This window comes from Cebus imitator, unplaced genomic scaffold, assembly GCF_001604975.1.
Source record: "Cebus imitator isolate Cc_AM_T3 unplaced genomic scaffold, Cebus_imitator-1.0 Scaffold218, whole genome shotgun sequence".
Taxonomy (NCBI): domain Eukaryota; kingdom Metazoa; phylum Chordata; class Mammalia; order Primates; family Cebidae; genus Cebus; species Cebus imitator.
This window is the reverse complement of record NW_016107533.1, coordinates 3042170-3056512: the sequence shown is the minus strand read 5'-3', so window position 1 is coordinate 3056512 and position 14343 is coordinate 3042170. Positions and strand designations below refer to the sequence as shown.

General features: G+C 44.5%; 1 protein-coding gene across 1 annotated transcript in view; it reads right to left on the bottom strand.

Moving 5' to 3' along the window:
* Positions 1-14343, bottom strand: part of PTPRJ (protein tyrosine phosphatase receptor type J) — a 201495-nt gene that overhangs the window by 26839 nt on the left and 160313 nt on the right. Inside the window, exons 9-13 of the mRNA XM_017549448.1 lie at positions 12556-12813; positions 7911-8168; positions 6630-6905; positions 4128-4418; positions 828-959 (exon numbers count right to left, since the gene is read on the bottom strand). Coding sequence (XP_017404937.1) covers positions 828-959; positions 4128-4418; positions 6630-6905; positions 7911-8168; positions 12556-12813 — 1215 coding nt within the window. The remainder of the gene's footprint in view (positions 1-827; positions 960-4127; positions 4419-6629; positions 6906-7910; positions 8169-12555; positions 12814-14343) is intronic.

Sequence of the window (14343 nt, the reverse complement as noted above, 5' to 3'; positions counted from 1 at the left end):
GGAAGGGGGGAAGGGGGGAAGGAGGGAAGGAGGGAAGGAGGGAAAGAGGGACGGAGGGAGGGAGGGAGGAAGGGAGGGAGGGAGGGCCTACAATAAAACAAAACTCGGACTTTTAAATCTAGGCTGTATGCAAGCACTCACAAGCAGCTACCAAAGAGACTCTCAAATTATTCCTTTCTTACTGCAAAGGAATGTAACAGAGCCCTTTAAGGAAAAGCAGCCTTTAATCCACCTCTTCTCTCAGCTAAGGAAATACTCCACAAATTCCCACTAGCTAATGCAAATCCTTTTCTATTTTCTTTCAAAGGAAAATCATCCTTGGAGGATGGCATGTGTGTACATGTGTGTGTGTGAGTGAGGGAGACAGAGACAGACAGAGATAGAGTTGGTTAAAACTAATATTCTACCACCTAAAGAGCCGTGTGATGTAAAAGAGAAGAAAAACCTAGATCACAGGTCAGCTAGTTATGGGCCACAAGCCAAATCCAGCCACCTGCCGTGATAAATAACATCTAGTGGGAATGGCACCACTCATTCCTTATGTGTCTTCTGTGACTACTTGCACACTACATTGGCAGAGTTGATTGCTTGCAACAGAGTCTATATCACCTGCAAAGCTTAAAATATTTGCAGTCTGGCCCTTTCCAGAAAGTTTGTCAACCATCAGGCAAATAGCTCGCCCTCCTTTTCTGTCTGAGTACATAGCATAGGTGGCAGTGAGAAGACAGGCATGTGTCTGCATCACTAATGTCCCTCAGTGGGCACAGAGAAAGCTCTGGTCACTTCATCACTCACCAGCTGTTTAACCCATGAAGGCCCCTCCTTACCTTCCCCGGTGGTAAGAATGACAGCATAGGCTTTGATGGGTCCGTGGCTGGCTTCAAACCCACTAAACTTGACTTTTACTGAATTGTGACTGACAGATGTAATATTAGGGGATTCATCTGGAGGAGGGGGATCTGAAACAAAACAAAACATGATCACCCAACATTGAAAACCAAAGCAGTACATTATTAGGTAGAGAACATGCTTCAGCAACTTCCTCAAGTTCTTACTCTGGAAACTACATGCTGGGCTCATGGAAAGCAGCAAATCCAGAAGCAAAAGGCAGGGAAGGAAACTGGTGAGGCGCAGGGATGGGAGACCCTGGGAAACCCACCCAGCTCACAATGACCTCTTCAGGGCATCCAGCCACATTCTCAGGGCAGGCACTCAGGAGTCTTGTTTGGTTTTGCTATTGTTGTTTTGAACAGTGCATGCTTTTAACAGACTGATTGAAATATAACTAGACTACAACCAAAGAGATGAAAGACTTGTACAGTGAAAGCCACAAAACATTGATAAAATAAATTCAAGACAAAAATACACAAATACTTGCAAAGACATCCCATGCTCATGGATTGGAAGTCTTGATATTGTTGGAAGAATTCACACTACTGAAATCATCTACAAATTCAACGCTACCCCATCAAAATCCCAATAGCATTTTTCACAGAATATAAAAAACAATCCTAAAGTTCATATGAAACAGTGAAAGACCAGAAACAGCCAAACGAGTCTTGAAAAAGAATAAGGCTGGAGGACTCACACTTCCTGATTTCAAGACATATATACTACAAAGCTACAGTAATTAGAACAGTATGTTACAGGCATAAAGACAGACATCAACCCATAAAACAGAATACTGAGCCCAGAATTAAACTCTCACATACACAGTCAACTTATCTTCAACAAGGGTGTCAAGAAGACACAATGGGGTAAAGATAGCCTCTTCCACAAATGGTGCTAGGAAACTGGACATCCATGAGCAAAATAATACAACTGGACCCCCTCTTACACCAGACACAAAATAAACTCTGAATAGGTTTAAGACTTAAATATTAGACCTAAAGCTGTACATTGTAAAATTTGTTTAAAAAAAAAAAAAAAAAAAAAAAAAAAAAAAAAAAACACCACATCGGGGAAGAGCTTCTTGACATAGTATTTACAATGATTGCTTGGATACCACAAAAAAAGCACAGCAACAAAAGCAAAAATAGACAAGCAGGATTAAATCAAACTGAAAAGTTTTCGCACAGTAAAAGAAACCATCATTTGAGTAAGAAGCCAGTATCTTTGCATGGGGATGATAGCCTGCCCTCGTCCTCTCCCCCAGTCCCTTCTGACTCAAGATGAGCCAGGTTCGTTATCCTGAGATCTGGGGTGGAAGAGGAGAGTGAGGAATAGACTGTGCAGTGGAACTCCAAGTGTGGCCTTGGGACTGCATGCTGACACCGCACGCTGACACCGCTTGGCCCCAGGATCAGCTGGTTGGCTGAGAGCAAAGACAGAGCAGGTGTCCAAGGAGAAGAATCAAAGATGAGGTGGGAGAGAACACACTTTTTACTGAGACCTGGCCACAGCACTGCTCAGTGTTCTTCATAAACGGTGCCCACATTTTTCCCAGAGTTGGTCTAAAATATCACCTAGAGAAACCCAACAGATCCTCTTCCCAGAAACCAGAAAAGCCCCCACAGGACACTCCACGATGGCCTCCATGATTCTGCAGCCCCCCTTTCCAAGCCAGGGTGCAGAGCCACTCTCTGAACTAACACGAAAGAAAGAACACACTGAATTAAAAATGATCCACTCTACACACTGACTATCTACCTAAATTCATCTCGCACATACAGTTTGGGTTGTTCTCATTATTTTTTCACATTTTTAAAAAATAAATGAGATGGGATCTCGCTATGTTGCCCAGGCTGGTTTCCTGGACTCAAGCAATCCTCCCACCTGGGCCTCCCAAAGTGCTGGGATTACAGGCATGAGCCACCACACCCAGGCTGTTCTTGTTATTATGTATATATTCAAGACTCAAGAAGACAGAAATCTGGACTCCAAAACAACCACAACTCAATTGTCTAAACCTGCGCCGACACAGCAGCCGCTACCCACACCCGGCTGCCAAGCCCCTGCGATGCGACCAGTTTGCATTCAGATGTACTGCAGGCATATAACACAGACCAGATATCAAAGACTTAGTACAAAAGAAGATGTAAAATTGCTCATTGATACTTTATAGAAATTACATGTTGAAATAATACTTTTAATATCCTGAGTTAAATCAAATGTTATTAATTTCAGCTATTCCTTTTTACCTAAGTTTTCCTAGAAAACTTTAAATTATATGTGAGGCTCAATGTTGCTCCTAGAAAACTTTAAGCTTTACGTGAGGCTCACATTGCACGTCTAGTGCCCGGTCCTGCTCTAAACTACAAGCTTCACAACCTCACAAGTGCCTGATGGCAGTGACCACTGGGAGGTGCCATTCTCATGTCTGATGGTCAACTGCCAGCACAGGCTCCTGCATTTCCCATCAGCTCTATGCCCTATAGCTGGCCACACAGGGTCCGTCCCCAGGTCTTTGCCCCAAACCTGGCAGCCGATGCTAGCTCACCCAACACCAGACCTGGAAATCCTCTTCTCTCACTGCTCTTCTCAGTCATATGCTCCAGGGGCCCTGTCACCCCTACTCACCATAGTGCCCCTTACCACAGCACACAGTAAGCCACAGTAAGCCACCAACAGATGTGGGCTAAAAGATGGCTGGCGCAGTGGCCCATGTGGGTAATCCTAACACTTTGAGGCCAAGGCAGGTGGATCACTTGAGGTCAAGAGTTCCAGACCAGCCTGGCCAACATGGTGAAACCTCATCTCTACTAAAAATACAAAAACTAGCCGGGCGTGATGACATGTATCTATAGTCCTTGCTACTCAAGAGGCTGAGACACGAGAATCACTTGAACCCAGGAAGCAGCGGCTGCAGTGAGCTGAGGTCGCGCCACTGCACTCCAGCCTGGGCGACAAGAGCAAGACTCCATCTCAAAAAAAATACGAAAGAAAATATGGCAATGAGTTACACTGTAAGGAAAAGGAAATTTTTAGAATATAAAGAATGAGTCTCTCTTATTCTGCTTTTAAGATTGATTTCTATACAATGAGAAACCAGTCTATGCTAGTAAAAGCCAATATTTTAAGGAAAATTAAAAAAAACAGACTTCTAGTCCACACTTGCAGACCCACTGGGTCAGCCTCTCCAGGAGTGACCACAGTGCCATCTGACCAGTGCCTGCCTTGCAGCCCACCTGTGATGCCAGTGGTGCAGGTGTTCTGGGTGGGGGCTGCCATCTTTCCACAGGACAGAGTGGCGATGCTGATGTTATAGGAGGTAGAAAAATTCAAATACATGACTTCCGTCCTGTGCTCAGTGTCATTCTCAGAGGAGCAGCTCGCCAGCTGGGTCGCATTGTCCCAGGCTCCACTGCTGACCTCCAGCTCAAAGCCTGCATTGGCGCCAGGAGGGCAAGTCCATCTGAGAACCAGGGCTGGCTCTTTGGGGACCACTTCGCAGTCAAAGGAGGCCACAGATGCAGGATCTGCAAAGCAAGCACAGGACAGCATGAGATTCCAGGACTTTTGCCTTTGCAAACACAGAAATAGGGAATAGCAGAATCCTGGCAATAAGGAGGTGGTGGGTGATATGGCGCCGGGCTGACCCTGAAATGGGCAACACCAAACTGTGTGACCATGAGTCAGTCACCAAAGTGCTCTGAGTCTCAGCCGCAGGATTCTTGAGAACTGAACTGAACAATGGTGTTAGGCCCCAAGCAAGATGCCTAACACCTAATGCCAAGTAAGGGACCAGGGCTGCATGAGAGGCACCACATCATCCTGTGAGAGGTAGCAACCTCCTCATGTGCACCATCTCATCGTGAGGCCCTCCTGATGCTCCTTCTGAGACAGGTGAGGCCCATACTGTCCCCTCTGCAGGTAAATCCACCGAGGCTCAGAGAGGTTAAGTAATTGGCTGATGACGTGGCAGGTGGTGAAGCCAAAACTAGGCCCCAGGTTTTCTAAGTCCAAGTTCAAGACACTCTACTCACATAACATAACTGCAACATCAGTGATAAATGGTATCAGTTTCTTCATCTTCAAAATGGAGTATTTATCTCTATCTATCTGAAGGCCAAAAGATGTTTATTGAGGACTAACATCAAACTGATGTAAATGGAAAATTCCATATTAAAACTGGGGGAGAGTATTATTATTAATTAAATGTCACAGAATTTTAGAGCAGGAGAAGCTCTACCAAGGCACCTAGCGCAACTCCCACATTCTCTACCCAAGGCCTGGAAAGGTAACCTGAACATTGCACCTACTTTTTTTTGAGATAGAGCCTCACTCTGCCACCCAGGCTGGAGTGCAGTGGCATGATCTCAGCTCACTGCAACCTCCACTTCCCGGGTTCAAGCAATTCTCTGCCTCAGCCTCCCGAGTAGCTGGGATTACAGGTGCCCACTACCATGCCCGGCTAATTTTGGCATTTTCAGTAGAGACGGGGTTTCACCATCTTGGCCAGGCTGGTCTTGAACTCCTGACCTCGTGATCTATCCGCCTCGGCCTCCCAGAGTGCTAGGATTACAGGTGTGAGCCACCGCACCCAGCCTGCACCTATTTTTACAGCTCCTGTTCCACTCACACCCAGTCATAAATGCTTGGATGCAGTTTTTCTCTTGCTATAGGCTACAAATAGCTAAATCTAAGATAAATATCAGCAATGGAAGCCACCCAAATATCAAAGATGGGTGTCTGGACCAGGTGGGATGCAGCAGAGGTGACCCAAAGCGGTAGGGATTTCTGTGGCCGCCCCACTGACTGTTGACAGGCCAGAGGCCATCAAGGCCGGGGCTCCTACACTGCCAGGAGGCTCGTCCCATGAAGCCACCACTTCCAAATCAGCCTGAACATACATGAATGGCCTGGGCTGAGAAAGGAAGAGATAGGAGTGAGGTGGGCAGAAAATGAGTTCCCACAGGTGCTGAGTGATAAAGGTGCCACAGTCAGCACTGGGAGCAGAAGTGCCCACCACCGTCTGCAAAGCCTTCCCTGGGCTGCCCCAAATGCATCCTCAATGACACACAGGGCTCTTTTCTTTATCACACATTTGGAGTTGTGAGATAGGTGAGGATCAAGAAGGATGCAAAGGCTGAGCATCATTTCAACAACGTTTCCATCTTCTCCAGTGCAAAAGACAAACCAAAACCTACAAAGCCAGGCATCACCCACGTCCTGGCCCAGCCCCACTCAGGCCCCGCCTCCCACCTACACCCTCCTGTTCCCATGGGTCCACTCCTCCCACGCTTGCCTCCTGCTCTTCCTCCAGCCTCCAGGACATGGTGGTGATGCTGCACAGGCCCCTGCCTGTAATGCTCTCATGCCCTGATATCCACATGGCTGCTCCTTCCCTTCATTCAGATCTTTGCTCCAAAGTCACCCTATCATTGGGGCCTTTCCTGAGCACCCTAAATAAACATCCCACTTCCTCCTTCCAAAATAAAAGTTCCAAGAAGGCAAGGACTTGACTGTCTGGCATGTGGTATATGCCCAATAAATATTTATTGAATGCAATAAATAAATATTTATTGAGGGCATCGAGACAGCACCAATAAGCTAACGGAATGCCTCAGAAAGCTCAATGTCCATCACTGCACATCACAAAAACCAGACAAACTACAGACTGTGGAGGACCGACCAGCAAAGTCAGCACCACTCAGGGAGGAGTCCAAGAGGCAGAGGGCTACACTCACCTGTACAGAATGACTTCCTGCCAGGTTCCAGGGACTCCATCACGCCCCCTACTTGAGCAAAGATCTCCACTGTGTATGATGAACCAGGCATTAATTCAGTGACTGTGGCTTCAGTAATTCCAACGTCCGTGACTAGTGTTGCGTTGCTGGCATCTCCAAGCTTCACAATAAGAAGGCGGTAGGAGTACGTGGGAGAGGCGTCATCAAAGTTCTGCCAACTTAAAGTTGCTGCTGTGGTGTTGGTACTTACATCAATGTTGGACACATTGCTGGGCCCTTGATTTAAAAAAAAAAAAAAAAAAAAAGGAAATTCATGTAAAAGCACAGATTAGCTAGAATTCCAGGACTATTTTATTTACTACACCCAAAAATAAACTGGCTCGTTTTAGAAACAATGAATAAAGCTAGTATTTGCTGGCTCAAAACATTGAAAGCTTCCCAAAAACACATGAAGAAAATAATTATGCAGATTAAATCTACAAAGTCTAATTTACACTTCTTTTAATACTTCAAATTTATTTCAAATATATTTTTAAGATATAATTTCTAATCTGTTTTTTAAATCTAATAGATGAGGCCAGGCGCAGTGACTCACACCTATAATTCCAGCACTTTGGGAGGTTGAGGTGGGCGGATCATCTGAGGTCAAGAGTTCAAGACCAGCCTGACCAACATGGAGAAACTCCGTCTCTACTAAAAAAAATACAAAAATTAACCAGGCATGGTGGCGCATGCCTGTAATCCCAGCTACTTGAGAGGTGGTGTTGCAGTGAGCCAAGATTGCACCATTACACTCCAGCCTGGGCAACAAGAGCAAGGCTCCATCTAAAAAAATCAATAAATAAAAAATAAATCTAATAGATAAAAGAGAAAATATACTAAAAGCATATTCCAGACTAACGTCTTCACCATGTATTTAATTCAGATATTAGCAAAACACCTCCCTCATTGTTGCAGGCAAAGCTCCTCATCTGGCCAGTATCTGCCAATGCCAACATGACAAGGTGACCCTTCTTTACTCTGTATCCTCTAGGAATGACAAGAACATTCCTAAGGAATCACTTCCTGCTTCTAATGACAATTCTAAATTCACATGGCTTGAAGACCAGTGCCCTATGGGGACAGCAGAACCATTGCTAAGACCAGTGTTTTCAACTTCAGCAGTTCCAGGGTCAACCTGGATCCCAGAAGCACACTGGCCATCATTTAACTAGTGCTTCCTCCAAGACATGGTCAGAGAGGCTGTTCCTTAAAAGGGCTTACTGTTCCTAAGAGACTTACGTGTGTACTGTGCAATGGAGGTGGAGTGCCCCCGGACGTGCTCCACTTCTGGTGAGATGGTGATGTTATATAAGGTGCCCGGGATCAGGCCCTGGAGAGTGACCGCTTTGTCAGACGTGCTTGTGGGGTTAGAGCCATGCTGGGGCTCTATGACTAAATGGTAGACATACTCAGAAGCATTGTCTGGGTTCTGCCACTCCAGCTCCATCTCCGTGGTGGTGACGTCGACCACGCGGATGTCAGACACTGCGCTGGGAGCTGTTCAGAAGAAAGAAAGAAGGGAAACCTGTTACTGACGATCATGACGCCTAGCTTCCTCTCCAAGTGCTGGCAAGAGAACCTGCTCTTTTGCCATCAGACTTTAAAATGAGTTCACAAAAGGCACACTCCAAAATCTAGCTGAGAAATGCACACACTCAGCGCTCTCAAGAATTTTAGCTCTTCTACGATGTAGACGAACTTGCCTGTTCATCTTACCAGTTCTCCAGTTTTTTGGTTTTGTCATAAAAATGAGCCATTAGGCCGGGTGCAGTGGCTCACACCTGTGATTCCAACACTTTGAGAGGCCAAGGTGGGTGGATCACTTGAGATCAAAAGTTTGAGACCCGTCTCTACTAAAAATAGAAAAATTAGCCAGGCGTGGTGGCACACACCTGTAATCCCAGCTGTTCAGGAGGCTAAGGCAGGAGAATTACTTGAACCAGGGAGCTGGAGGTTGCAGTGAGCTGAGATGACACCACTGCACTCCAGCCTGGGCAACAGAGTAAGACTCCTTCTCAAATAAATAAATAAATAAATAAATAAAAATAAAAGACTAGAAACAACTTATATCGTCAATAACATGGGAGGGCTGTGGGCATTGTGATCTGGCTGCATCATGAAACAGTCTGCAGCCACTAAAAACATGAAGACCACACTAACTATGGGGGGAATTGTGGTATAGACTGAGTAAAAAAAGATTCAAATACAAAATAAAAGTATTTGTGTAACAATTACAATAATGCAAGCAAAATGTATGACTGTGGACACAGAGAAAAGGCATTCACTGGGTTAGAAGAGTGGAGAGACTCTTTCTTTTCCTTTTTATTGCGGTAAAACACACATACCATAATATTCATCATCTTAACCATGTGTCAGTGTACAATTCAGTGGTATCAACATTTACAGTGTTGTGTAACCATCACCACTACCTGTACCCAAAACACTGTCATCATCCCCAGCATAAGCTGTAGCCATTAAACATAATGCCCACTCCCTCCTCTGCACAGTCCCTGGTAACCTCTATTCTACTTTCTGTAGAATATGAAGTTGTCTAATCTAGATACTTATATAAGGGCAATCATATAATATTTGTCTTTCTGTGTCTGGCTTATTTCACTTAGTATAATGTCCTCAAGATCCATCCATGTTGTACCATAAATCAAAATTTCTTTTTTATGGCTGAATAATATTCTGTTGCATGGATGTTCCACATTTTGTCTATCCATTCATTTGTTGATGGGCTCTTGGGTCCACCCTTGGGCTCCTGTGAACAGTGCTACCACTATGAACACGGGTGTACAAGTAACTTCAAGGTGCTGCTTTGAATTCTTTTGGAGATATACATAGGACTGGAATTACTGGATCATATGGTATTCGTTATTTTCAAAATTGCTTTTAATGCTATTAAGCTGACATTTTCCAATAACAATAAAGGTTATTTGATAATATAAAGGTAACCCCTAAGAGTTTAGATCTTATTGCAGGCCTTCTTAACTTTCATTCAATGGGACCACTGAATGAAATGGGTCCTTTCAGACAATGGAATTCCAGGTAGGTGCTAAAATTACCCTGCAGAAGTTTTGATATTAAGAGAAAAGAATATTCATAATAAACCACAGTAAAACAGATACCTTCTCCTCACTAATACTAAACTTTACTGCTGTACCACATCAAAGTGTCAGTCTACATGATGGTTGAGTGCTTGGGCTTAGACACCAGACACAGGTCAGTTTGCCACCTTGTCGCTCTGGGCCAGTTACTTAAGTTCACAGAGCGTCCATTTCCTACCCTGTAAGACGGAGATGATAATACCTACTCCATGAAGTTGTGTTAAAAATGTAAAATACAGTATGAGGGCACTCTGCACCTTGCAGACCCCCAACATATTATATTATTGTTACAGTAGGTTCTGAGCAATAGCAAGTAGCATAATATCATCTATCTCCCACAGTGGTGATCCTCTTACCATTATCCACATCCTTAAAGACAGAAGAAACATGTCAATGTTAAGACTTCACGTCAACAGTTTAAAATGCAGACTTGTAAAGGGAATACTACGTTTCATCTGGGGGATGCCTTTTAGCAGATCCCTTGATTTTGAAACAGATCCTCTGAGTGACTATCGGTGCTTAACCCAACCAGCACAGTTGAAGAAGCTTCTAGAAGGAGAATCTCAAAGCCTAACTAAGGCCAGGTACGGTGGCTCACGCCTGTAATCCCAGCATTTTGGGAGGCCGAGGTGGGTGGATCATGCTGAGGTCAGGAGTTCAAGACCAGCCCAGCCAACACCCTGTCTCTACTAAAACTACAAAACTTAGCCAGGCATGGTGGCATGTACCTGTAATCCCAGCTACTCAGGAGGCTGAGGCAGGAGAATCGCCTGAACCCGAGAAGTGGAGGTTGCAGTGAGCTGAGATTGCACCACTGCACTCCAGCCTATGCAACAGAACAAGACTCCGTCTCAAAAAAAAAAAAAAAGCCTAACTAATTTCATGTGTGATTCAATGAATCTGTCCCATTTCTTTACTGTACCCTCTGTATAACGGATTTCAACTATCTTGAATCAAAGACCAAGGAAGACTGTATGTTTTTCAACCTTTCCCAACACAAATTATTTCAAATTCTGTAAAAAACAATAATGAACATTACTCTCTAGGATTTCCCAAAAGTTTCTCCTATAATTTATTTAAACTGTTTCTATAAAAAAAATTTTTTTTTAGACAGGGTCTCCCAGGCTGGTGCTGGTCTGCAATTCCTGGGTCAAGCAATCTTCCCATTGTGGCCTCCCAAGTATCTGGCACGATGGGTGCAGGCCACCATAGCTGACTATAAAATGACTTTAGCGATTTCAATTGGCCTTCTAAAACTAGCACACTGTTGCATCACAGTGTTGTTTATGAATGACTGTAAATAGTCCACCTGCCCAACACAGCCCAGTAGTTCATTTCTAACACATCTTGACCAGAGGTTCTTAAACTTTTTGCTCTTAAAAGTTATTACGGCTCTAATCAGCGTTAGATAATTTACCAACTTAAAAAAAAAGTTATTAAGGCTCTCAGAGAATTTGTATTTACATGGGTTATATTTGTCAATATTTACTATATTAGGGATTTAAAATGAAGAAATTATTAAGATGTAAGAATCCACAGCAAACATTCCATTAGTGCTCAGAGAGACAATGTCACCCCATGTCGGATCAAAGCTGGAAAACTCCAAAAGAGAATGAAGTAAAAAAGCCAAATAGCATTTTAGAATTGTTATGATAATACTACCTTGGAGACCCCTTGAAATAACCTAGGGATCCCTAGAGAGCCCTGAACCACAATTTGAGAACCACTGATCTAGCCCAGGGGTCAGCAAACATTCTCTGTAATGGCCAGAAAATAAATATCTCAGCCTTCACAAGCCACACATTCTCTGTTGCCACTACTCAATTCTAGCACCAAAGTAGCCATAGACAGTACATAAGCAAATGAACATGGTTGTGATCCAATAAAACTTTATTTACAAAAACAGACAGTGGGCCAAATTTGGCACAGGGGCCATTATTATCTGCCAACTCTGTTTCAGACAACAGAACTCCACACAGGTGTTCAAATCATCCTGTAGAAATATTAAGAGGAAAGAATATTCATAATAAATTAGCAAGTTGGAGAAAAAGCAGATTACAAAACCACATGTACAGGATGGCCTCGATGTTTGCAAAAGAAATAAATGTATATTTGTGGGCTGGGTACAGTGGCACACACCTGTAATCCCAGCACTTTGGGAAGCTGAGGTGGGAGGATCGATCACTTGATATCAGGGGATCAAGACTAGCCTGGCCAACACGGCAAAACTCTGTCTCTACTAAAAGTATACAAATTAACCAGGCATGGTGGCACACAGGAGGCTGAGGCACAAGAATTGCTTGAACCCAGGAGGTGGAGGTTGTAGTGAGCCAAGACTGCGCCACTGCACTCCAGCCTGGGTGACAGGGTAGGACTGTCTCAAAATATACTTAATCAGGAGATCAAGACCAGCCTAGCCAACATGGCAAAACCCCGTCTCTACTAAAAGTATAAAAATTAGCCAGGCATGGTGGCACACACCTGTAATTCCAGCTACTTATACTCACACATATATTTGGGTATCTATATGCATATGTTTAAAAATTGTAAAATATCATACATCCAAAATGATTACCTCTACTTGATGGTTTCCATATAAGTTTTTTCTACTTACTTGTCTGTATTTCATATAATAAATAAGCATTAGTGTTATGAAAATTTGTAAAGGTTTTTCTTAGATAATTAAAAGAAAAGCAATATTTGGAAACATTATTTTATTATGCCGATTTCCATTAAGAAACATGATGGTTTAACAGAAAAGCCAGTTTGCTTACCAGTTCTATTGCAAATGGTCTGAGATGCCCCTTCGGTCCCATTTGGTCCTTGTGGAAATATTTCAAAGCAATACTTGGTTCCAGGGAACAGGCCACCAATGGTAATACTTTGGTTGGTGGTTGTTTCTACCCAAGACTTGCCAGCTCCCTCCGGAGTGATACGCATCTTAAAGGATTCCGTGTCATTGCTGCTCCATGCTAAGCCAATCTCCCTCGTGCTGACCATTGTCACTCGGAAGTCAGAAACTGGACCAGGGGCTGGGCAAAGAAAGTAAACAACTAGGTGAAAAATATATTTCTCCAGAAGACAGGGATGCCCACCTCAGAAAATATTTACACTGAGACGAAACATACACTTAGGACACCTGATCCCTCTCTTTGCCTCATCTCACCTACAACACGAGCCCCTCACAACTGCTGTTTCTGGTCGTAGAGGGAGCACTTGATCATGAGGGTGCAGAAGCTCATGACTGCAGGCGGTCATTCACAGGAAATGAGAGCAGGCGTGAGCTCCTGTGGTCAAGGGCTCAGCCTCTGGAGCAGAACCTTGGCCACACTGGCTGCTTTATCTTGAATACATTACTAGCCTCCCAGAGCCTCTGTTCAGGGAGGTTTCGATAGCAGAGGCCACTCTTGACCCCCAAAATCCATGCTCCTGTTTTCCCTTGATCGTACCCACCCAGATTTTTAGCCCAGTGTGTGCACAGTTGTGGGGAACAAAGACCACATTTCCCAGCCTCCCATGCAGCTAGATGTTGCATGCAACTAAGTTTTGGTTAACAGAGTGTGAGCAGAGATACTGGGTGACTTCTAGGAAGTGTCCTTAAAGGGTGGAGCTCAACCTTCTGCCCTTCCTCCTCCTTACAGCCGGAGCGTGGATGCGATGACTAGAGCTCACACTGCCTCACTCTAGAACCAACACTGTGAGGGTGGCTGCAGCTTCCCGTTCCCAGCATCGCAGCTCAGAACATGCACCCCCAGATCCAACAACTACAGCAGGGACCTCCTGATTCCTCCCTGTGCTGTCTGTGACCAAGGTGGTGACTCTCCAGGGGGTCAGTTCTGCAGCCTTAGTCCGGGAGTCATTTCTCGGGGCCAGGCAACTGCTCCCCAGTTGCCGTGAGCTGAACTGTGCTCCCCAATCCTCAAATGTTTAAGTCCTAATCCCCAAGACCTCAAATGTGGCTGACTTTGGAGACAGCATCGTTAAAGAGGTAATTAAGTTAACATGAGGTCATAAAGGTAGGCCTTAATCCAGCAAGACTGGTGTCCTTATAAAGAGAGATGAGGACATAGGCACATGAAGACTAAGGACAGCCCTATGGGCCAGGTGCAGTGGTTCATGCCTGTAATCCCAGCACTTTGGGAGGCTGAGGCAGGTGGATCAACTGAGGTCAAGAGTTCGAGGCCAGCCTGACTAACATCATGAAACCCCATTTGTACTAGAAATACAAAAATTAGCCGGGTGAAGTGGTGGGCGCCTGTAATCCCAGCTACTTGGGAGGCTGAGGCAGGAGAATCACTTGAACCCGGGAGGCAGAGGTTGCAGTGAGCTGAAATCACGCCACCACACTCCAGCCTGGGTGGCAGAACAAGATTCTGTCTCAAAAAAAAAAAAAAAAAGTGTCTGTCTGTTCAGAATAAGGTAACACAGACGCAGTAGAGTCATAAAAGTGTCACTACATACATACTCACCTCTTAGTCCATCTGTGTAGATGATGAAGCGTTGTAGACAGAGGCCTCTGCAGCTGTGCTAGGATTCCTTTCTCAGTAGCTATTTAAGTCTCT